The following is a 23,820-nucleotide window of genomic DNA, read 5'->3' as shown; positions in this document are numbered from 1 at the left end:
GCTCCTCCCCTCCGGTGTACGACGTCGCCAGAATACTAACCACCGGTCCTGGGAATCATCATTACGCGCACCTGTTAGTCATTATGATTCACACCTGAACTTTACCTTCATCATTTCCTCCCCTTTATGTCACTCATGTTTTCTCACCAGTTGGAATAATCCTTGTGTACCGGCGTTTAGCCACATGGATTTGTCTCGTTCCTGGTTTTCCCGACTCACAGCTCCGTTATTACACTACACATAGAGAGACAGAGGGGCGCTGTTTCGCTCGCTCAGATGCTTTCTCCGGTGAGACACATTCAGCCTCTTATGAATTGAAGGAAAATTCTGAAACACAGAGAAAGATAAATCATTTCTCTTTTTCTTGGTCAATTGTTTTGGGGAATCCCGGCTTCCCTTAGCATCCATGAATACACACCACTCCTGGGAAGCCAGGCCCAGCCAATCAGAATTAGTTTTTCCCCACAAAAGGGCTTTATTACAGACAGAAATACTCCTCCTCAGCTTCTTGATACGCCATACCTGTCAAGTGGATGGATTATCTTGGCAAAGGAGAAATGCTCATTAACAGGGATGTAAACAAATTCGTGCACAAAATTTGAGAGAAATATGCTTTTTGGGCGTATGGAGAATTTCTGGGATCTTTTATTTCAGCTCATGAAAAATGGGACCAACACTTTATTAATTGCGTTTGTATTTTTGTTCAGTATAATTTCAAAAAACAAAGCTATAACCTTCATTCCAGAGCCTGGGTGCCGAGCAGTTATGCCAAATTGGCCACTGGTAACCATACCAGCCTACTGTAGTTTCATTCATACCAAGTAGCACACAGGCATAGACAACTCAGCTTGAATAGACCTGCTAGTCATTGAAAAAACATTTTATGATGGAGATAAGTCATAGGTTTAAATATCATCTATGGTATTAAAAAATGTACATCTCCTTCCCGAAATAATAGTAGCACCAATCCATAGGCAAGCTTGCTCACTGCCTAACAATAGTGGATAGGCAAAATTAACCTACTTTTCATTTGTAGCCAAAGGCATATCCCATCTAAATGTTTTTGAGTTCTGTGAGATCTTTTATTTCGGCACACAGGGCTTTTGTCACCCAGACTTATTTTGCTTATCTTCCAAATGTTAAAACAGGAATGGCCAATCTTCCTCCTGGAAAGCTACTGGGTAGCCTACCCTATAGACTTTTGTTTCAGCCCTGCTCTAACACACCTGATTCTACTAATTAGCTGCTCATCTTGACTTTGATTAGCTGAATCAGGTGTGTTAGAGCAGGGCTGGAACAAAAGACTACCTAGCTCTAAACGATCATATTTGAATTTGCTAATAATACATCATTTGTTGATGATAAAGTAATGTGTTAAATGGTTAATTATAAGTATAAATTAAAACATAATGGTGATGCCAAACACTTTATTGTGATGTATGGTTTTATACAAAAAAACTGAAACAATGTACCTCCCTTATTCCTCCATTGTGAATACAGTACAATTCATCAACCATCACAACTACTCAGAGGCCTGAGAAGAGGTAGAATTGCTTTGTTAGAGTGACTCGGTCTTTGGTTGGCCATCTGTCTGCCTTTTCCCATGTGAAAATCTTCAAAGCGAACCATGACCTGTATGGAAGAAAATACAAACATGTTATTGTGGCTCAAAGTAAATCAAAGGTGATCAATTATTCCATACAGCGCAATGAGGAACTGTTCTGTTTCCAGATATTTGCCTTCCTGAATAATTATTCTATATGATCATCACAGGCATAGGTGTTGAATGTCTCCATGATGTGTTGGACAAAAAAGGTGCCGATCTTTGGATCTCTGTAGGACGTATCTGAAAGGGCAGGGAATGTAATGAGGGTTTACTCACAGTGATTTTCAACCAATATAATGCCTGAGAATGTGTTCATATGAGGGAGATGAGAAGTCCTTTTCGTTTGTGCTCCCTCCTGATTGAGTCACTCTCTAACTCCAGGTCATGGCTGGGACCAGGCACCGCGTCACTGACCCAAACAAACCCGTCATTGCCTGAAACAACAGGCAAATCCTCTTTAAAATGGAGGCATTCTACTCAAGTTAAAGTCAGTACAAAAGGTTTACATACATTTTGGAAAAACAATACTTTTTTTCAATGAAAGGATCACCTCCCCTGCAGGCCTGAATGAGGATGACTTTGGGTTTGTTAACTTCTATGGGCTTCGTGGGACGCTAGCGTCCCACCTGCGGGACACAGCCAGTGAAATATCAGGGCGGCAAATTCAAAAACAACAAAATGTCATAATTCAGCTTTCTCAAACATACAACTATTTTACACCATTTTAAAGATACACTTCTCCTTGATGTAACCACATTGTCCGATTTCAAAAAGGCTTTACAGCAAAAGCAAAACATTAGATTATGTTAGGAGAGTACATAGACAAAAATAATCACACAGCCATTTTCCAAGCAAGGACATGTGTCAATAAAACCAAAAACACAGCTAAATGAAGCACTAACCTTTGACGATCTTCATCAGATGACACTCCTAGGACATTATGTTACACAATACATGTATGTTTTGCTAGATAAAGTTCATATTTATATCCAAAAACAGCATTTTACATTGGCGCGTGATGTTCAGAAAATGTATTCCCACCAAAATAGCTTAAAACATCTGACTTTGATGCTGGTGAGCAGACATGGTGGTTTGAGTGGAAAAACAAAGCTGAAGAGAGAGAGAAGAAAAAAAGAGGGAAACATGGAGAAGTTCACTGTACATTTAACAGTAAAAGAAAAGGTATGTGGCACACTGCAAATTCTATTGGAGGACTTCTCAAAAGGATTGAAAGAAAAGTTGGGGAAACACGTGTACAACATTCGACACCAATACTCAACTGAGAGAATTAAGAGAATCTGGGGAAAGAGGAGATCATTGTGCATATTGACTTTGCAGAGAACTAACTACCTGTGTAAATACACCAGTGAAATCCAGGCAGTTCACTTTGGTGATTCTCACAAGCAGGTGACCCTCCACACCTGTGTTGGATATACCACAAATGATACAGTTTCACTTTGCTCACTGAGCTCACTGAGCTCACTATGCGGCACTATCCCTCTGTTATCTGGGCCCATCTCTTAAAAACACTGGCCTACTTTCTTGAGCTCTGCCCATCGGCTCCTGCTGTACACGTTGTGAGTGATGGGCCTACAACCCAGTATAGGTCTGAAATGTTTAACAATGGTTGTTGTTCAAAATGTTTGCAATAAAATATTGTTTTCATATGTGTTTTTTACATAGATGTCACACCTTGTCATTTCCACCACACTTGTCATTTCCACCACACATTGTCATTTCCATCACAACCCATATTTTGAGGTAAATTAGTATGTATAATTTACATACATTTGTTTTAGATATGGAAATCATATGGTTGTTATCATAATCTCACAAAAAGGTTGGATGGAAATATATTATTTTTGATGATAAATGTTTTCAGCTGTCACCAAGGCAAGTTTATACATTCAGGCATCGTGTTGAATTATTAATATTAGTAAAACCTTAAAAATCACTTTAAATAATATTCAATATAGGTTCATGTACAAATGTATAAGAAATGCGTAATAAATCAATTGTATGATATTTCATTTTCAACTAAAATTGATGTTTAATGACGTGATGGAAATGACATTTGTGTATGGCTGTCTCGGAAAATTTACAAAAATATATAAATTCCCAAATAGTACAATCGCAGCCATTATCAAATATAGTTTCTAGACAAATCAAAGACAAGTACAATACTGGTAAAATGGTGTTTGAATAAGTTTTAATTTCTGAAGTTTGCAGTTGCATAATCACCCATATAAACCCTGGATTGCTGATGCTATGTATTGGACATTGAGAGGCTTTGAAGCCACTGATCGGCCATAATATAAATCCATAATAGGTTTAATATTAGTCCCTAACCCAACCTCCACAGCCTGAGTGCTGCTCCCAGCCCCTGAGTCCGGCCGTCCCTGCTCGTACTCTGAGTGCCCCCCGCCTTGAGGGAGGCCTCCTCGTGCATCTGGTGACCTTTTGACTTCCACAGTGAGTCCCAACCTGAATCACAGTCCCACCAGAGGACGGGCCCGGACGAATGGGCGATCACCACCTAGCCCCCCACCTATCCAGAGCCCAATGTCAATGTCGTATGCCTTCTACCCACCTGCCTGGGCTCTCTCACACTCTGTGTCTGGCCCCTGGCCCTTCTGCGTGCACCTGGTAACCCGTAAGTAAAAAAGGATGATGGTGGAGGAAGACGCCTTCCGTCCCCGACAAAGGCTTGGATCGAGGGTTGACTTTCAATAGATCGCAGCGAGTGAGCTGCTCTGCTACGTACAAAACCCTGACCCAGAATCAGGTCGTCTACGAGTGATTTAGCACCAGCTTCCCCGTAAACATGTGGCTGTGCATCAGAAGAGGGGAGGCAACTCATCTGGCCGCACCCAAACCCTGTCACAAACGGCTCTACTCACCTGCCAAACGAGGCAGGCTATCCCGAGCCAACAGAAGATCCGCGGTGCTACGGTATCGTTACGTTTAGGGGGGATTCTGACGTAGAGGGGTTCAGTCATAATCCCACAGATGGTAGCTTTGTATCATTGGCTCCTCAGCCAATCAAATACATAAAATATCTGAACCTGCAGTTCCTCTCGTACTGAGCAGGATTACTATTGCAACCAACAACACATCATCAGTAGGGTAACACTAACCGATCTCACGACGGTCTAAACCCAGTTCCCTATTAGTGGGTGAACAATCCAACGCTTGGTGAATTCTGCTTCACAATGATAGGAAGAGCCAACATCGAAGGATCAAAAAGCGACATCACTATGAACGCCTGGCCACTACAAGCCAGTTATACCTGTGGTAACTTTTCTGACACCTGCATAAAAGCCAAAAATTAATAAGGATCGTGAGGCCCTGCTTTCACGGTCTGTATTCATACTGAAAATCAAGATCAAACAAGCTTTTGCCCTTCTGCTCCACGGGAAATTTCTGTCCTCCCTAAGCTCGCCTTGGGACACCTGCATTACCGTTTGACAGGTGTACCGCCAGCAGGAGCACCCGGGGCAAAAGTAGTGTTATTTCACTGCCGGCCAAGGCCTCCCTCTTATTCTACACCTCTCATTTCTCTTCACAGTGCCAGACTACAGTCAAGCTCAACAGGGTCTTCTTTCCCCACTGATTCCGTCAAGCCCGTTCCCTTGGCTGTGGTTTCACTATCCATTGCAGTATCTAGCGGCACAATCGCCCGGGTTTCGGAAGAAGCAACAGAAAATAATCATCCCCTTTCAATCATTTGCTTGCCCAGTCAGCCCTCCGGGACAGAGCCATAGGAAGCCACCTTTAGCAGCGCTTTCATTGATATTCCTCACTTTGACATGAGGGGGTCACAGTCACCCCACGGGTGATTTGAGTGCGACAGCGACAGGTAGGTACGCTCCTTTGAATTTCATCAAGTTGACATTCAGTGATCCGTGCCTAGTGGGAACCTAGGCTTCTTCCATCCGTTTTATGGTTCCGCAGCAAATCAAATCAATTTACCCTCCAGACAAGCTGGAGATACTTCGTAGGGCATGAGCCAGATCCATGCAATGCCCTATCACTGCAGGACCAATGGGTTTAGTCTCCACCTCAAGTCTACTGAGCGTAGAGGAGACCTCCCAACCTACAATGTGTGGGGCCGGCGAGCGCCGTAGCTGGGGAGATCCGCTAGAAGGGCCCGGCGCACATCCAGTGTTGCCACCACCAATCGCCGAACCCAACTCCCAACCGGCCCGCCGACGGACACCACCCCGACGAACCCCCGCACGCAGACCCGTGCGAGATCACGCACGAGAGACCGCGAGATGGGCCGCACAACGAACTTCCAATGGTGGCGAGAGGAGGGCTGCGGAGCGACTGCTCCCTCAGCCGGCCTCGAGCCCCGCTTCACACCCCAGCCCAACCGACCCAGTCCTTAGAGCCAATCCTTATCCCGAAGTTACGGATATTTTTTGCCAACTTCCCTTACCTACATTGTTACAGCATGCCAGAGGCTGTTCACCTTGGAGACCTGCTGCGGATATGGGTACGGCCCAGCGTGAGATTTACACCCTCTCCTTCAGATTTTCAAGGGCCAGGGAGAGCTCACCGGACGCCGCCGAAGTCGCAATGCTTTCCAGGGCTTGGGCCCCTCTCTCGGGGCAAACCCATTCCAGGGCGCCCTGCCCTTCACAAAGACAAGAGAACTCTCCCCGGGGCTTCCGCCAGCTTCGCCGGGATTGGTCGGGTTACCACACTGGATGCCTCGCAGCGCCCGTCTCCGCCAGTCCGTGGACATTCTGAATGTAGTTTGAGGTCAGTAGGTCACATTACCAAGGAACTATTGAAACTATAAAGTTTGAAAAATTTATGTAAAATCGTGTGAGATAAAAATTGACAAACTACAGGGTGTGCAATATACAAGGGTAGTCTGTGGACATTCTGAACCTTGTTTGAGTCCAGTAGGTGACATGACTTAGGACCTATTGAAAATGTATGTAAAATTGAGTGCGATGAAAATGGACAATGTAAAGGTTGTGCAATGTGTAGGCTCACTGAGTGGACATTCTGAACCTTGTTTGAAGTCAGTAGGTCACATGACCAAGGAGTTATTGACATTTGAAAGTTTGAAAAAGTCATGGAAAAACGTGTGAGATGAAAATGGACAAACTAAAAGGTGTGCACTATAGAAGGGTAGTCAGTGGACATTCTGAACCTTGTTTGAGTCCAGTAGGTCACATGACCAAGGAGCTATTGAAATTCTAAAGTTGACAAAATTCATGAAAATGGACAAACTAAAGGGTGTGCAATGTGTAGGCCCACTGAGTGGACATTCTGAACCTTCTTTAAAGTCAGTAGGTCATATAACCAAAAAGCTATTGAAATTCAAAAATCTAAATAAATAACTGAAAATAGTGTGAGATGTAAACCGACAAAAAAAAAGTGTGTGCAATGTGTGTCTATGCCATCGGGTTAGCTACAACCAGTTTTGAAAGTTTTAGGAGTAATGGTTAAAGAGCTATTGACATTTGAAAATGTTGATTTGTCACTATGTTGACGGTCCCTAACTGCTGTTGGTGGACGTAAGGAAAACTACAGGTGTATATCCGTCGAATATCCAACCTGAAACTGTCTTTACCTCGGTTGGTTAAAGAGCTATTGAAATTTGAAATTTTTTATTTGTCACTATGTCGACGGTCCCTAACTGCTGTTTGTGGAAGTAAGGAAAACTACAGGCGAATATCTTACCTGAATCTGATTTTACCTCGGTTCAGGAGTGGGTAGCAGATATTGTCAATGGCTGCATAAAAAACGAACTATCCACACTCAATAATCTTTCTTAAAAGCTAAGGAGTCGCAGAATGTTGTTAGCCAGCTAACGACATTGTTGAATTGCTTGTCAATTTTGTTGGGTCCGCGAGGAATCTGTCACGCTAGCTAGCGCTTCAACTGCAAGTGCAAACGTTAGCTTCTAGTAGTGTGAGCCAAACCCTACTTAGTTAAATGTATCTCAGGTCAGGACCCAGTGGTCAGGTGGGTACATTGTAGAATACTAAATTATGTATTCATTTATTTTTTAGCTAAGTTTAAACATTTAGCTACCAGAAGAAGCCTAGCTACCGGTAGCTAATGTCATTGCGTCGCGTTGTTCGTTAAGTTAGAGTGAGTTAATGTTAGTTAGTTAGTTAGTTAGTTAGAGCTGAACTGAGCTCAGTGCATTGCTTGCAGCTATACAGTACACAGTAGTAGGTTAGTTATACAAAATATTTGGCATTAGCTAGCTAGCGTGTTAATAAATCAGGATGCTAGCTAGCTAACGTTGTGATGTGGCTTCAAACAAATTCAAGTGTAGCTTCTCTATTGGGACTTGTTACAGCTAGAAGGCCATAAACATTTTTACCATTGTTTGTGGTCATCCATTAAATTCATCCTGTGTTGTTTTTCTTATCATGCATTACCAATATGAGTCAGTAGTCATAATCACCAGAAATGGGCAGATTGATGTGTCAGATTTCCACTTTGGGTAACTTGGGTGGTAAAGTTGTAAACACTGCCGCAGTATGAACTCGTATTTTGATTTCACTGAGATTTCCTTCAGTGTTTGGATTGAAATATGTCATTATGCTAGCTACCTCTATTAAAAATATTTTTTATCAAATACCTCAACCTGAATGTGGACCATAGTGTGTAGGCATTCAACTGTGTCAAAGTCCTGATAAATAATAGCCATCAAGTTCGCTTTAGGCTACTTCTGACTGCGGATCTTTCTACCATGCCATCATTCACAGTCTTGTATTTTTCCTGTCATTCACAGCAGTATCCTCGCTAGCCGTGAGTGATGAGCCAGGGGCCTGAACGTCGTGGGATCCATGTGGACCAGTCAGAGCTGCTGTGTACGAAGGGATGTGGTTTCTATGGCAATGTGGCCTGGCAGGGCCTCTGCTCCAAGTGCTGGCGGGAGGAGTACCAACAAACCAGACACAAACAGATCCAGGAGGACCATGCTCTGGCAGAGAGGTGTGTGTTGTCTGTTTGATCAAGCTTGTTATGCATAGTCCCCGGGTTGGCGGAGTTAGCACTTGATTTGAAATCTAGGAGCCCGGCGGCAAACACTAAATGCCCCGCTAAAATTGAGGGGTAGAGTCGAAAACAAAACACACAAGTAACTATTTATCATTGATTAACAAACATTTCAACAGCCAATTTCACAGAGGCAAATGGAACAGTGTCATGTTGCTGTCTGTCATTAGTTTAAATTGTTCTTGCCTTTTGAATCTCTGACATTCTTACCTTATCTGTCTTGTTTTATTTAGGGACCACTGTCTGTCTGTCTTCAGTATTGATCATGTGGTGGTAACAACAATGTCCGTTCTGTGTCCCAGGTTACAGATGGAGGAGACGGCAGCATACGCTAACAACCACCAGGGGGCAGCCCAGCCTGCTGCCATCGCACCCTTAAGCAAATTTGAAGAGAGGAAAACCAAGGAGAAGTCACGGAAAGTCAACACAGTGACTAAGTTTTTCACTCCCTCAGCAAAGACACCACCCAAGAAAGGTAGGATCCATCTCTATGAGATAGGGTTTACAGTTTATAGTGTTTTCTCTACCATTACTGGAGGGATGAGCAGATCCAAACCACCACTGCATCCCTTCTCTGCATAATGTTGGAGCACAGTTCCTCTTTCCCCCCTCTTTCAGAACTCTGCTCCATTACCACTCCCCCCCAACCCCCAGTCACTGTGGAGAAGGTCACATGGGGCATCCAGCTACAGTTCCCTAGATGTTCAACCTCTCCCTGACCCAGTCTGTAATACATATATATTTCATGCAGACCACCATAGTCCCTGTGCCCACGAACGCCAAGGTTACCTTTCTAAATGACTATAGCACTCACATCTGTAGCCATGAAATGCTTTGAAGGGCTGGTTATGGCTCACATCAACACCATCATTCCAGACACCCTGGACACACTCCAATTTGTTTCCCGCCCCAACAGATCCACAGATGACACAATCTCTATTGCACTCCACACTGCCCTTTCCCACTTGGACAAAAGAAACACTTACAGTGAGGGAAAAAAGTATTTGATCCCCTGCTGATTTTGTACGTTTGCCCACTGACAAAGAAATGATCAGTCTATAATTTTAATGGTAGGTTTATTTTAACAGTGAGAGACAGAATAACAACAAAATAATCCAGAAAAACACATGTCAAAAATGTTATGAATTGATTTGCATTTTAATGAGGGAAATAAGTATTTGACCCCCCCTCAATCAGAAAGATTTCTGGCTCCCAGGTGTCTTTTATACAGGTAACGAGCTGAGATTAGGAGCACACTCTTAAAGGGAGTGCTCCTAATCTCAGCTTGTTACCTGAATAAAAGACAACTGTCCACAGAAGCAATCAGTCAATCAGATTCCAAACTCTCCACAATGGCCAAGACCAAAGAGCTCTCCAAGGATGTCAGGGACAAGACTGTAGAGCTACACAAGGCTGGAATGGGCTACAAGACCATCGCCACACAGCTTGGTGAGAAGGTGACAACAGTTGGTGCGATTATTCGCAAATGGAAGTAACACAAAAGAACTGTCAATCTCCCTCGGCCTGGGGCTCCATGCAAGATCTCACCTCGTGGAGTTGCAATGATCATGAGAACGGTGAGGAATCAGCCCAGAACTACACGGGAGGATCTTGTCAATGATCTCAAGGCAGCTGGGACCATAGTCACCAAGAAAACAATTGGTAACACACTACGCCGTGAAGGACTGAAATCCTGCAGCGCCCGCAAGGTCCCCCTGCTCAAGAAAGCACATATACATGCCCGTCTGAAGTTTGCCAATGAACATCTGAATGATTCAGAGGACAACTGGGTGAAAGTGTTGTGGTTAGATGAGACCAAAATGGAGCTCTTTGGCATCAACTCAACTCGCCATGTTTGGAGGAGTAGGAATGCTGCCTATGACCCCAAGAACACCATCCCCACCGTCAAACATGGAGGTGGAAACATTATGCTTTGGGGGTGTTTTTCTGCTAAGGGGACAGGACAACTTCACCGCATCAAAGGGACGATGGACGGGGCCATGTACCGTCAAATCTTGGGTGAGAACCTCCTTCCCTCAGCCAGGGCATTGAAAATGGGTCGTGGATGGGTATTCCGCATGACAATGACCAAAAACATACGGCCAAGGCAACAAAGGAGTGGCTCAAGAAGAAGCACATTAAGGTCCTGGAGTGGCCTAGCCAGTCTCCAGCCCTTAATCCCATAGAAAATCTGTGGAGGGAGCTGAAGGTTCGAGTTGCCAAACGTCAGCCTCGAAACCTTAATGACTCAGAGAAGATCTGCAAAGAGGAGTGGGACAAAATCCCTCCTGAGATGTGGGCAAACCTGGTGGCCAACTACAAGAGATTTCTGACCTCTGTGATTGCTAACAAGGGTTTTGCCACAAAGTACTAAGTCATGTTTTGCAGAGGGGTCAAATACTTATTTCCCTCATTAAAATGGCAATCAATTTATAACATTTTTTACATGCGTTTTTCTGGATTTTTTTTGTTTGTTATTCTGTCTCTCACTGTTAAAATAAACCTACCATTAAAATTAGACTGATCATTTCTTTATCAGTGGGCAAACGTACAAAATCAGCAGGGGATCAAATACTTTTTTCCCTAACTGTACGTGAGAATGCTGTTCATTGACTAGAGCTCAGCATTCAACACCGTAGTGCCCTTGAAGCTCATTACTAAGCTAAGGTCCCTGGGACTGAACACCTCCCTCTGCAACTGGATCCTGGACATCCTGACGGGCCGCCCCCAGTTGTTGAGGGTAGGCAACAACACATCCGCCACACTGACCTGCAACACGGGTGCCCCTTAGGGGACTGAAAAGATTTGTCATGGGCCCTCGGATCCTCAAAGTTCTATAGCTACAGCATCGAGAGCATCTTGACTGGCTGCATCAGTGCTTGGTATGGCAATTGCTTTCATGTGGAACCATGCATTTGAAGCGTAGCAAAAAGGGACTACCTAAAATCAGATTGCAGAAGGATGTTTTGTGAAATCACAACTCCGCAAGCTGTGCTGGGAAAGTATGAGATGAATAAAGACCCACCCTTATTTTCTCTGCTTCCCATCCGAAGGCTGGCTGAAAGCCAGTCTTTTATATCCACCACCTATGGAATATTGTACATACACACAGGCATATCATTCCCTCCATTATCTGTGTCCTCCACCCTCCTAGACTCTGTCCCTGGCGAGGCCCAGTCGACCCCCAGCCCCTCAGTGAGCCGCAAGCCCTTAGAGACGGACTGCACCACACGAGAGTTTATCGACTTCCTCAAGACACTGAAACCTGGTAGGGAGATCTTCAAACAGTGCCGGGCCTTCACAGAGAGCATGGCCTGCAAGAGGGTGAGTAGTACACTACAATAGCACCAGGGGCTTCTGAATGTGGAGAGCCTGATGAGTCCCATGGGGGTTACTTCTATTCATTCACCCCTCCGGTTTGGGTTTGGACCATTTCACTTCCTCATCGTAGAACAGAAGGATGACTAAAACAAATGCAAAAAACAAACATTTGGTTAGTCACTCAATACTCTGGAGTAACATCAGCGTGAACTCGCCCTTAAACTTTAAATGAAGGACAATATACAACAATCCCTTCAAGCTAATAGTGTGCTTGTTCCACAGGACCTGGGTGCTGATGAGCTGTCTGAGTGTGTTCAGGACTTCTACCAGAACCTGTCAGACCGCCTGCAAACACACTTCAAAGGTACACCTCTCCTTTCCTCACCTCTAATACTCTAATACCAGATCATTAAGGATATCTTGAAACAGAGGCTTGATGATAAAGTTGCAGGTGAGAATGAACACACTCTGATCCTTTCTGAGAGCTATCTATAGGTAGGCCTTGAATGACTCACATTTGCTGTTTTCCCGTCTGTGTCTGTGTTGACCCCAGGGTCGTCGGAGCGTGTGGAGAGTGTGATGGACGAGGTAGAGAGATACATGATGACACGTCTCTACGATGAGGTCTTTTGTCCTGAGACCACAGACGATGAGAAGAAAGACCTGGCTGTTCAGAAAAGAATCAGGTAAAGACAATGAAACTGATATGATACTAAGTATGAGCATTGAAGCTGCTGTATGCCTCCTTGTGCATCTGTTCACTAAAGTGTGTGTGTGTGGGTTGCAGGGCCTTGCATTGGGTCACCATTGAGATGCTGTGTGTCCCTGTGGATGAGGAGATTCCTGAGGTTTCTGATAATGTGGTCAAAGCCATCACAGGTCAGACTTTAGCTTGTATTCATTTGTTTTTCGTTTTTTTTTTACAAAGAGACCCAAACACTGACTGAACATGCATGTGATGTATAATGTCATCATAGCACATTAACTACCACTCTGTTCCACCCTGACTTCCTGTAGACGTGATAGAGATGGACTCGAAGCGTGTGCCCAGGGACAAGCTGATCTGCATCACACGCTGCAGTAAGCACATCTTCAATGCCATCAAGACCACCAAGAAGGAGGCAGCATCTGCTGATGACTTCCTGCCCACCCTCATCTACATCGTCCTGAAGGCCAACCCTCCGCGACTGCAGTCCAACATCCAGTACATCACCCGCTTCTGTAACCCTAGCCGCCTCATGAGCGGAGAGGACGGATACTACTTTACCAACCTGGTGAGAGGGCTGTGTACGCAAAGCAAACAGACAGACAAGCTGTACCAAACAAAGTCAAATACACATACACTGTACACATATTAAGAATATAATTTGTGATTTCCCCTAACCCCCCTCTTTCTCTCCTCTCTCTCTGTCCCTCTGCAGTGCTGTGCGGTAGCCTTCATAGAGAAGCTGGATGGCCGGTCTCTGAACCTGAGCGCTGAGGAGTTTGAGCTCCACATGTCAGGCCAGGCGTCCCCCCAGCGGCCCCAGGCTGCCCCCTCCCCCCCAGGCAGTGCTGCTTTCAGCGAGATGAATGAGCGTCTGGACCTGCAGACGGGGCTGGGCGTGAGGCAGGAACACGTCATGGAGGGAGCTCGCTGCCTGGAGAGTGACCTCATCGACTGGAGGGACGGGGTGGAGCACAAAGTGCAGGATGTGTTGGAGAGGTTCCCCCTGGAAATGCACCCCCCCGCCTCTTCTGCCATAGACGCTGACAACGTGGAGAACGACCTGCCTCCTCCTCTCCAGCCCCAGTTGTTTGCCGGCTGACCCCCAACACCCCACTACCCTGACCCTCTGGACTTGTTACTCTCTCTCTCTCCACCCTGGAAAGTGGCTCCTGTTCTTATGCACATATAGGTTCCCTGTAATGGATCCAAGAAGTGTAACTCCAACCCTCCCCATTGTATGCACACTTAAAATAGATGCTTGCAGTCGCCTGTACCCAAGTAAATAGACCACTTTCTTGGTCGGTCTTCAACACTGATTAGTAAGAGTACCAGATAGGTTGCAGGCATATTGCCTTCATCGATGGTCATGAAGGAAAGGAAGCTTTTAAGACTGTTGGGACACAGACCATTGATCTTGTCCTCTGTATTACTCCTGACTGAATCCAAGTCTGAGTACAGAAGCCCTGGTGAGAGGCATCTGTTAGGATCATGTGTATGTAACCACAACCAAATTTCCCCTGAAGATGTCTATAAATAAGTGTGTGTGTATGTATATGTGTGTATGTGTGTGTGTGTGTGTATATATGTATGTAAATGCCAAACCTGTTCAGTCATGCGCTCAGTTTAGAGAAGTGATTTTTATTTTTTTATTGTGTGGATATTCATTATTGGATGCAATAAAGACAAAATTCTTGTAAAGTTTACATTAGCGGTCATTCTAAATCCTATACAATAGTCTTGTATAGAGAACAGTTACATGAGTAATTGTATTATTTGTTTCAACATTTTCTAGGTTTGTTTGAGGCATTCAGGCTACAGTCTTCTGAGAGGGGATAAGGATGTTTAGCCTATTAAAATGGCTAGATTGATACCATAGTTGAAATTGTACATTTTTCCTATAAGAAATAAATGATTTGCAGTTCAGAGTTTAGAAGATACTAAAAGTCCCTACACTCTTGTTTGACTGCTGAACAGCTGCTTCGTCAGTAGAAAGTCTTCAGTTTCTCAGTAGCCATATTTAGTATGGTTTTATCTAAGTAAAGTACTTTTAGTAAGCGCTTTAATTTAGTGGTGAATTTTATTTGTACAAATGTTTTGTGGGTAAATGTTGCCAAACAGAATAGCCATAACAATGTTGATCTCAGCTCCATGTTGTAACCATTCATTCAGGGTTAGATGGATATATGAAGGAACAGTAGACATTGCGTTCGATGAGTAGTGTCTTCGATGCAACAGAAAGTACATTTACATACTACCTATACATATTTGATTTTTTTTTTTTTAATCATGTTTAATTTTATCACATTTCTATCTATCAGATACAAATGCTCGCCAAACCCTGGTTACTAAAATCCCATTCAATCCAATTTAAACACTAACTGAAATAACTAGGCATTGGATAGCACACAATCAATGATCAGCTATTTTTGAAAAAGCAATGTAAAAAAATATATCTGTACAACCATATTTTTGTTTTTGTATCGAGTAGCTCAACATTGTCTTGTATTTAAATGTAACTTATTGAGACAGTGTTGTTTTAGTGTCCATGGGTTTGTTGTGTTGATGAATAAAATAACTCAAAAGCCGTTCTGTGTCTAGAGGGCTTTGTCACCACTAACATGACTATCTAGGGTAAGTAGAAAAAAAGTAGAGCAAGCAAAGGTGTGTTTGCAATGTACACTGAGTGTACAAAACATTAAGAACACCTGCTCTTTCCATGACATAGAATGACCAGGTGAAGGCTATGATCCCTTATTGATGTTAAATCCACTTCAATCAGTGTAGATGAAGGGGAGGAGGCAGGTTAAAGAAGGATTTTTAAGCTTTGAGACATGGATTGTGTATGCGTGCCATGAATGGGCAAAACTAAATATTTAAGTGCCTTTGAACTGGGTTTTTCACGCTGACCAGTTTCCCGTATGTATCAAGAATGGTCCAACATCCATAGGACATCCAGCCAACTTGACGCAACTGTGGGAAGTCAACATAGGCCAGAATCCCTGTGGAACGCTTTCAACACCTTGTAGAATCCATGCCCTGACAAATTTAGGCTGTTCTGAGGACAAAAGGGATGCAACTCAATATTAGGAAGGTGTTCCTAATGTTTTGTACACAGTGTATACTTTATATTGATCTGCATACTGTGACACAGCTTCACAATTATATACTTGCTGGGCTGGCAAACTTATTGATCATGCATTATGAAATCAAACTTGTTTTGATGCAAGGGTCACCTTCTGCCAGAGCCCATTTTTTATACTTTGTTATCTTGTATTTTGAAGCTGTAGCATTATTTGAACATTTCACAAGTGCTTACTGTAGCTAGATGTTAAAAAAAAAACAGCACACATGAGGTTGCCTCCCAGGGCTTTGGTAATTCCCTCATTCCTAAAAAAGAACTTCCCTAAAGTTATTGAAGATGTCAAGAAGAGCCTTATGCAATGAAGGGAAGACAATGTTTCTTTCACATCGTATTTTTTGCAATCGAAACTGAGAAAACTAGTCTCATTTCCCCTGACAATATATAAAGATTGTACTTTAGTTATCCCCATCAGAAGCACAAACAGAACACTCAACATGAAGCTCTTACTGAGCCTCCTTGGTGAGTTCCTTTCAGTCCACTTAAAGAGATTACAGATCATTATTTATGTGTATTGATGATCACTGACTGATTGATTGGCAGAATGATCACCAATTTTATTGTTGGTTATTTTAATGATTAATGGTTATTTATTGTTTCAGTTGTTTCAACACTACCTCAATTGGCTGAACTACAAGGTATTTAGTAAATACATTTCTCTCTGGCTACGTTTACACAGGCAGACCAATTCTGATCTTTTTACCAATTATTGGCAAAGATCTGATCTGATTGGTCAGCAATATCAATTCGTGGCAAAAGATTTGAGCTAACTGTGTAGTCAGCCATTATAGGCCTCTGAGATTTCAAATCCTTCTCTTCAAACCAGTGTTGTGTAATGTCATCATATGAAATACAGTATGTAAATTGTCTATTTTCATGAGTACGTAATAATTATACACTGCTGAACATTAGTTGCCTTTTGTAATGTTAGGTGATCGTGTTAATAAGACCAAGTTGCTGTTTATGCTCAGAAGTAATGCTTATTTTGTCCTCAAGTCTGACTAGTTTACACAGGCAGCCCAATTCTGATATTTGTTTCACTAATTGGTCTTTTGAGCAATCAGATCAGCTCTGAAACAGATCTGATGTGAAAAGATCTTATGTGATTGGTCAAAAGATCTTATGTGATTGGTCAAAAGACCAATTATTGGAAAAATATATTAGAATTGGGCTGCCTGTGTAAACGCAGCCGTAGTAGTCTACTCAAAATGGTAGAAAGACTTACCTGTCAACATTTCTTCACAGTCCTCCCCACCAGTGCTCCGCAGATGGCCGTGGCTGAGCTAGTCAAGGGGGTACCCTGGATCTTCTCAGGGGAGAGCGTGCATCTGAAGTGCAGTGTTCCTGGGAATGTGTCAGCCGAGTGGAGGTACCGGTGGTTCAGGGGGGGCGAGCAGCTCCAGGAGTCTGAGTACTTTGTCCTCTGGAAGGCCAGGCCACAGCAGAGTGGGAAGTACTACTGCCAGGGCCTGAGAACCACATGGATAAGCACCCAACACACCCTCCACAGCCTGCCTATAGAAATAGAGGTGGACGGTAAGAGAACCCCTATCAATATTGAGCCATGATGACATCTAGTTTGGTTGTCCTTCTGTTAGCAGTCTGTATTAGCCAACTCCTTTCTTGTTAGTCACGCCAAACGTGTAACAATAGAAAAATAAGCAGAAACAGACTGACAACCAGGCTAAGTTACACCTGTAGCACACCTGACCATAGAGGGTAACTGTCAACAGGCCAGACAGGGACTACGCCACCCCTTTAACTAAAATAATTTACTGCTCTTTCCCAGGTGGGTGGGCCATCCTGCAGGCCCCGCCCCTGCCCATGCTGGTTGGAGAGGCAATGACCCTGACGTGTCGTGTCCGTGACAACCCCAGACTGACAGAGGTCATACTCTACAAAGACGGGGTGGAGCTTCAGAGACAGCCTGGCCCAGAGCTGCGTGTCACCAACCTTACCCTGCAACACCATGGATCCTATTGGTGCAGAGCATCCTGGGATGGACGGAGGGAAACCAACTCTGTGATCTCAGAGGCTGCTCCAGTGTCCATCATAGGTGAGGTTGAGTGACTGGAGTGGTTTGTAATTTTGAGTTTGTGCAGGGTGTGGAATCATATTTCAAAGTTGATTTGCCCTCATCATTCCATTATCATCACTATCATATGGTCATTGAATACCAGTAGATATGTGAGGATTTTTTTTCAGTATTAATGCTCTATATTCTCCCCTGCAGAGGTTCTGACAGAGCCCGTGTTGGAGATTGTGCCCAATGACCGTCTGATCCATGAAGACCGTATGCTCCTGGTGTGTCAGGTCCAACTGAATGCCCGTGAGCCGGTTCCACACATCCACTACTACTTCTACCAGGACGGGCTGAGTCTGGGGCCTGCCTCTTCCCAGGACAGAGTCACAGTACTGAGGGACTCAGGCCAGTACTGGTGCAAAGCCAGCGTTCCTACTCTGGGGCTGAAGAGGCTCAGCGAGCCCTTAGCTTATGGGCGAGTGGCAGGTGAACAGTCAGAGCACATGAGAAACCAGAAAAGAATAGTAGTGAGGCAGTCCCCCTTTAGGATGCGTCATAATGCTGACCAGTGGCATCAGTTCAGTTAAACCTAGGGCATGGCAGGGTGGGGGGGACAGCTTCTCTCTGAGCAACGCTCCGCATGGTCCTAAAGCCAGCCATTCAACATTCTAAACAGCCATTGCATTTTAATTGGGATTGGAAGAATTTTAGTCGACTTTTTTGCAGCCTACTTTTATATTTTTGGTCTTGAGCTAGGGTACGGGGACTGCCATACCCTGACATTCCCAACTGACGCCCTGATGCTGACTCTGTGTTAACAGGGAAACATCAGGGACCAGTTGTTTCTCTCCAGCCCAGAGCTCCATCTCATCCAGATCCTATGAAAGGACCTCCCCAGACCACCACCTCTATCTAGCCTTCTAAGCCCCCTACCTTCTCCGATGCATCCAGTGATTCTCCAAACACGCTGTCCTGTGATGTTGTTGGTTCAGATGATGGGACAATGGTGTGGAGGGACTTCTTTTGAACAATACCAGATCAATGTACATTATCACTATCACTATCACTACATTATCACTTTCAGAATTAGACCCTTTTGAACCAACTTAGTTGCATCCCCAGTTTACCCATTCATATGCCTCCAGAATGTACTTGTGTTTTATAACATTCCTTATCTAAATTAATTCATAAATGACTCATTAATAGAATGTTATTTGTCTTTTAAGTTGTGAATGAAACAATGAATTGTATTTGCACTGTCGATTGTAAACTCAATCCAAATAAATCCAGTCAAAGTCAAACATTTACTTATTGATTTTATTTCAAAAGTGTACAAAAGCTCATAATACAGTGATACAATATACTGATTCATTTAACCTAACCTGGGAAACTTTGTGAATAGTATTCCTCAAATAATAAACTTCATACTCCCTCTATAGACTCAACAACATATGGACATCTTTTCAAGACTGTCAATCTGGTAGAATGAAAAATAATGCCAGTAAGGCTTATAGCACTGGAGTAGTTTAAAGAGATATGGGATGAATGCTGCAATTCAGATCATATAGAGGTGTTTTACAGTCCCTGGTACTGTGGTGGCATAGTGGGCTCCATTGTCATGCGTTGTCTGTGTAGAGCAGCAGCCCAGAGGGGCTGGTCTGTGGGGTAAAGTATGGGTAGTATGAGGTGGAGTATGGAGGAGTTCCAGTAGAGATTGTTTAGGTATTGTGGAGGTACAGTAGAGTTGATTGTATTAGATATCAGATCGTTTGTCAGGGCTTGTCAGCGTAGAGCAGGAAGCCAGAGAAAGTGCTGTCGTCATCACTGCTGGCGTAGACTCCATTCCAGTCCCTCAGTGTCTCCAGCCATACCTGGTCCCCCGCCGCCAGCTGCAGCAGCACCAGGCTGGATGCCTGGTCGATGTCCTGCCCATACAGAGAGTCCCGCGTCCGAACCTTCCTCACCCCATTGACTACCAGGGTGGCGCGCAGGGGCTTGTTCCGCACAGTGATGTGGTAGGAGAACATGTAGACCCCCCCGTGGGCACAGGTGAAGCTGTTGGAGGAGGAGTTATAGTGGTTCTCTCCGTTGTAGAAGACCTTGTCAAAGCGGACGGGGTAGCCCGATGGAGGGAAGGACTTACTGGGGGAGAGGCCCACACTGAAGGCTGAGTGTTTCTGAATCACCCTGTTACCCTTCGCCCCTCTGATCCCCCGAGGGCCCCTGTCCCCTCTCATTCCGGGGGAGCCTCTGTCACCCTTTGGCCCAAACATCCCCCTCCCTCCCTGGCGTCCAGGCAGCCCTCGCACCCCTGGCTCACCTTGAGCCCCTGGGGGTCCTGGATCCCCCTGGTCGCCCGCCACACCAGGGGAGCCCTGCATGCCATTCACCCCAGGAAGGCCCACCTGGTCCTGAATAACTGGAGGCCCAGGGTCCCCTCTATCGCCCTTCAGTCCTCTCTCCCCAAATGTCCCACACTCCCCTTTGTCCCCCTTGTCCCCCTTCAAGTCTTGTGCCCCAGCCAGCCCTGGGGGTCCGGTTGGGCCTTCCATTCCAGGTTCCCCTCTCTCACCCTTAGTCCCATTTTGGCTTTCACCCTTCTCCCCCCGGACACCTTTGACCCCAGGAGGCCCTCTGTCACCTTTTTCACCTTTAAAGCCAAATCCACCTGCAGGGCGTAGAGCACAGTGTAAGTGGGCCGTCTCAGCAACTAGGCCCAGACAGAATTTATGAGGAAGATATTAATTGATTTTACATGTTTGATTTAATAATCCTTTATGGAGGCTAGAACAGGTACAGGTAGCCTTGTTTCATGATTTTTTTGCCTATATGTGCCTATATGACTTAAAAGGATTGGCTGGTTACCGCTCTCTCCTTGTTTCCCTGGGATACCCGGAGTTCCTGCCATTCCACAGTATCCTTGATCACCTTTAACTCCTGGGAAAGAGAGATAGATAACAGACAACTTTGAATAATCAATAAATCTACTGTTTGCTCACACAGCCAGGAAAGTGTACATATCTCGAATAAATAATGTATCGTTTCTCTTTTGTGTTCACCTCTGTCTCCTTTTGGCCCTGTAGTTCCATTTGAACCAGCCAGTCCAGGAAAGCCTCTGGGTCCTTGCTCCCCCTCTTCTCCAGGTGAACCTGGGAGAAAATCGTTTCAACAAGATATCAAAATCCATGGGTCACCACTACAGTATACTGGTATTGTTAAATGTCCCTATGTTGTTATAGTGATTTCAATACCTGGTAGTCCTCTGTCCCCTTTTGGCCCTCGAGGGCCCTTCTCTGGTGGACAGCACTCACAAAAGTTGAAGTAGCACTCGTTATAATCCAGGATGTAATTATCATGCCCAACAACAGGGGGCCCTGTGGTTTCAGTATAGTAATCCTGGTAGGCATCACTGGGGTAGGTTGTGGTCTCTGTGGTAACCAGGGGGTAGGAATCCATGGGATCTGATTTCTCCACTGATTTCATTGTGTTAGGGATGATGGTGGTTAGGGGCTGCATGGTAATCTGGGGCAGCTTGCGGTAATGCATGGGCTTCTTGGTATATTGGTACTTTGGTCGCTGAGTGGTCTTCGTTGATACACTGGTCACTGTGAATGATATCACTGCCACTGCCAAGAGGGCAGAGTGATAGGAGAGCATCCTGATGTTTGATAAGAATCTAAGGAGGGAGAAATGGAGAAACTGTCACTTCTCATACACTGATGTAGCATCCCTGTATGTAAGCATATTACTTACTACAGCCTCTGCCAAGAGGTCTGGAGCTTTATGGCACAGGAGATAGTGAGCTTGCCCTGTCACTGCATGGTTTTTGGTTAAAAAAAATGCATTATTTCAGAACTGATTATATTAGGTGTATATCCCGCATTAATATTTACAGTAGCTCAAAGCAACGTACTTTCGACTCAGGAGAACATTTATGAGACCTCATAACAACAACAATCCTAAAAAACAAACATATAAAGCATCTTATCATCTATCAAGACTGGGTTTGACACCTTCTCTTTTCCATCCATTTATCTCTCTGTTTCTCTCTCTGTTGCAGACCATTCTATTGTATATGAACCACTCAATATTCCACTGTCACAGCACTGCCAGACATGACCTCATCACAAAGATGAGACTTACAGGCACTCAACTCATCACCTCACAATGGGTTGTCAAACAAAAAGGCCAAACAAAACAGAAACCGCTTATTGAACAGAGCTCAGTATAAAGCAATAAATTCAAATTTGACACTTACCTAATTATGACGGGCCTGTCTAATCATTGATTCCCTGTCTAACAGTACCATGGAGACTGCAGCAGCAACACTGGAACTCTTTGATATATCTATAAGGCTTTGATGATGGACATCCCCACCAATGAGGAGTAGAGCTGTGAGCCCAGGGGGAGGTTTGAAACCCAACGACAAGCTAATCTAGCAGAGCCTGGAGCTGGACCAAGCAGAACCACTGCACTGCACCTCGGCGCACTCTCTGTATCCCTGTTGTGTAAAATGTGCTTTTGTGACACTGGATACAGTGTCCGTGAGAAGCACTACCCCGGTGTGGGCCGGGCGAGAGGAGAGAGGCAACGGGTCACCTGATATAGGAGAAATTCCTCCAGCAGCCACCCTGCTGCCCCGCAGTCACCCCCTCTAGTCCCCTTCTTACTGGGGGACTAGAGCCAAGCTGGGAGGCTTCCAGTGGCCCCATAGTGGGGTTCATACACGTCTTACTACAGGTGGAGGGAGTGCAGCGCAACTCCAATACACGAAGGTACATTTCTCCTGGCCATATTGGTCAAGTCATTGTGAGCTTGTGTAAAAGAGTATAGAAGTAATAAGGTTACAGTTGCAAATCAGTAGCTACAGGTATACTGTTTAGGGTGCCCCACTCTGCTTAGCCCAAATCCTCTATAACTACCGCAGAACAAAGATCTGTATCATTACTATCTACTTGGTGATTGTCCACGAAAAGCTTTAGCCTAAAGAGCGCTACTAATCTCACTGTCTCACTCAACAGTTACTAAACCTGAGCTGTCGTCAAAGGAAACAGCTTATCTCTCTAACCCTCTCTACAGGTGAACACACAGCCATGCTGCACAGTCACTGGAACCAACTATCTCTTGTTAGAAGAATGGTTATATCCATCAATTATAGCAAACTCACTCTCACAGTGGTAACAGGACAGCTCGTGACTGATACAAATGAAACTACTACCACCAGAGGACAGGGTTCAGTAGTTAAAGACCTCAACCTCCCTGAGGGATCTATGACCACCAAAAACAATTGCAGGAAGAGGGGAAATGAAAGAGGGAAATAGAGAGGGGAGTTGTTGAGGGTGAGATGGAAGGAGAGGAATAGAGAGAGAGAGGGGGTTCCAGGGGTAGTGAGGGAGAGCTTTATGTATACTTTGAATATATAAGACTGTGCCTTAACCTTCCATTTGCATATGTTCAATTATCACCTGTTTCTTATTTTTTCTTACTCCATCTTTCTCCTCTCCTCTTTGCATACTCTTATTAGCATACTCTTATTAGCATACTCTTATTAGCATACTCTTATTAGCATACTTTTATTGGCATACTCTTATTAGCATACTCTTATTAGCATCCTCCATTTAGTCCACACAACAGAACTGGTCAGTTTACCAGCCTCGCCACCACAGGAACACAAGCACCGCTCACCTGCCCACTCACCTAACACTGGCACTGCCGTGACCCCAGGCGCTCCCACAGTACAGCACCATGGAGAAAAACATATACAGTCAAGAGTTAAGCAGGAGCAGTGGAGCAGTGGAGCAGGGACAGAGGCAGGATGACTTGCATGGGTACTGTACATTAACTAACCCTCTTCATGGAAAGATGATCTCTAAGTGTCAGTATAGAGGATGTAGGGGTTCAGGCGGGAAGGTGTGTGAGTGTGTGTGCATGTGTGAAAGATCAGACAGTTGTTTGCCTCCTGGGTGAACATTTCCTTTTAGCCCTAGTCA

The 23,820-nt window shown here is 44.6% G+C and overlaps 3 protein-coding genes and 1 long non-coding RNA gene across 7 annotated transcripts; 2 read left to right on the top strand and 2 right to left on the bottom strand.

Annotated features, from left to right (window-relative positions):
- Positions 1-1,410: 1,410 nt before the first annotated feature.
- On the bottom strand, positions 1,411-7,514 carry LOC106580959 (uncharacterized). The gene is made up of 3 exons (XR_001323005.2): positions 7,307-7,514; positions 1,883-2,040; positions 1,411-1,632 (listed from the first exon to the last, which is right to left on the bottom strand). It is a non-coding gene; the product is annotated as an uncharacterized lncRNA (long non-coding RNA).
- Positions 7,136-15,253, top strand: LOC106580958 (rab5 GDP/GTP exchange factor). 3 transcript variants are annotated; one of them, XM_014162555.2, is made up of 9 exons: positions 7,136-7,277; positions 8,373-8,575; positions 8,941-9,113; positions 11,793-11,962; positions 12,242-12,323; positions 12,513-12,645; positions 12,747-12,838; positions 12,977-13,233; positions 13,381-15,253. In XM_014162555.2, the coding sequence occupies exons 2-9, from the start codon at positions 8,397-8,399 to the stop codon at positions 13,765-13,767; spliced, it is 1,473 nt and encodes a 490-aa protein (XP_014018030.1). In that variant the 5' UTR covers positions 7,136-7,277; positions 8,373-8,396; the 3' UTR covers positions 13,768-15,253. The 3 variants fall into 3 exon arrangements, with proteins under 3 accessions (XP_014018030.1, XP_014018031.1, XP_014018029.1); XM_014162556.2 differs by lacking the exon at positions 7,136-7,277 and adding an exon at positions 7,284-7,591 and having other exon boundaries at positions 8,376-8,575; XM_014162554.2 differs by lacking the exon at positions 7,136-7,277 and adding an exon at positions 7,284-7,591.
- An 844-nt stretch (positions 15,254-16,097) lies between these two features.
- Positions 16,098-19,131, top strand: LOC106580961 (high affinity immunoglobulin gamma Fc receptor I). Of its 2 annotated transcripts, XM_014162559.2 has the most exons (6): positions 16,098-16,269; positions 16,410-16,445; positions 17,053-17,343; positions 17,597-17,863; positions 18,041-18,316; positions 18,652-19,131. In XM_014162559.2, exons 1-6 carry the CDS (start codon positions 16,245-16,247, stop codon positions 18,744-18,746), a joined length of 990 nt encoding a protein of 329 aa, XP_014018034.2. In that variant the 5' UTR covers positions 16,098-16,244; the 3' UTR covers positions 18,747-19,131. The 2 variants fall into 2 exon arrangements, with proteins under 2 accessions (XP_014018034.2, XP_014018033.2); XM_014162558.2 differs by having other exon boundaries at positions 18,041-19,131.
- A 229-nt stretch (positions 19,132-19,360) lies between these two features.
- Positions 19,361-23,577, bottom strand: LOC106580960 (otolin-1-A-like). The gene is made up of 3 exons (XM_045703385.1): positions 23,528-23,577; positions 21,142-21,506; positions 19,361-20,498 (listed from the first exon to the last, which is right to left on the bottom strand). Exons 1-3 carry the CDS (start codon positions 23,575-23,577, stop codon positions 19,603-19,605), a joined length of 1,311 nt encoding a protein of 436 aa, XP_045559341.1. The 3' UTR covers positions 19,361-19,602.
- Between the last annotated feature and the right edge of the window lie 243 nt (positions 23,578-23,820).

This window comes from Salmo salar, chromosome ssa20 (genome assembly GCF_905237065.1).
Source record: "Salmo salar chromosome ssa20, Ssal_v3.1, whole genome shotgun sequence".
NCBI lineage: Eukaryota > Metazoa > Chordata > Actinopteri > Salmoniformes > Salmonidae > Salmo > Salmo salar.
This window is presented reverse-complemented; position numbering and strand designations above follow the sequence as displayed.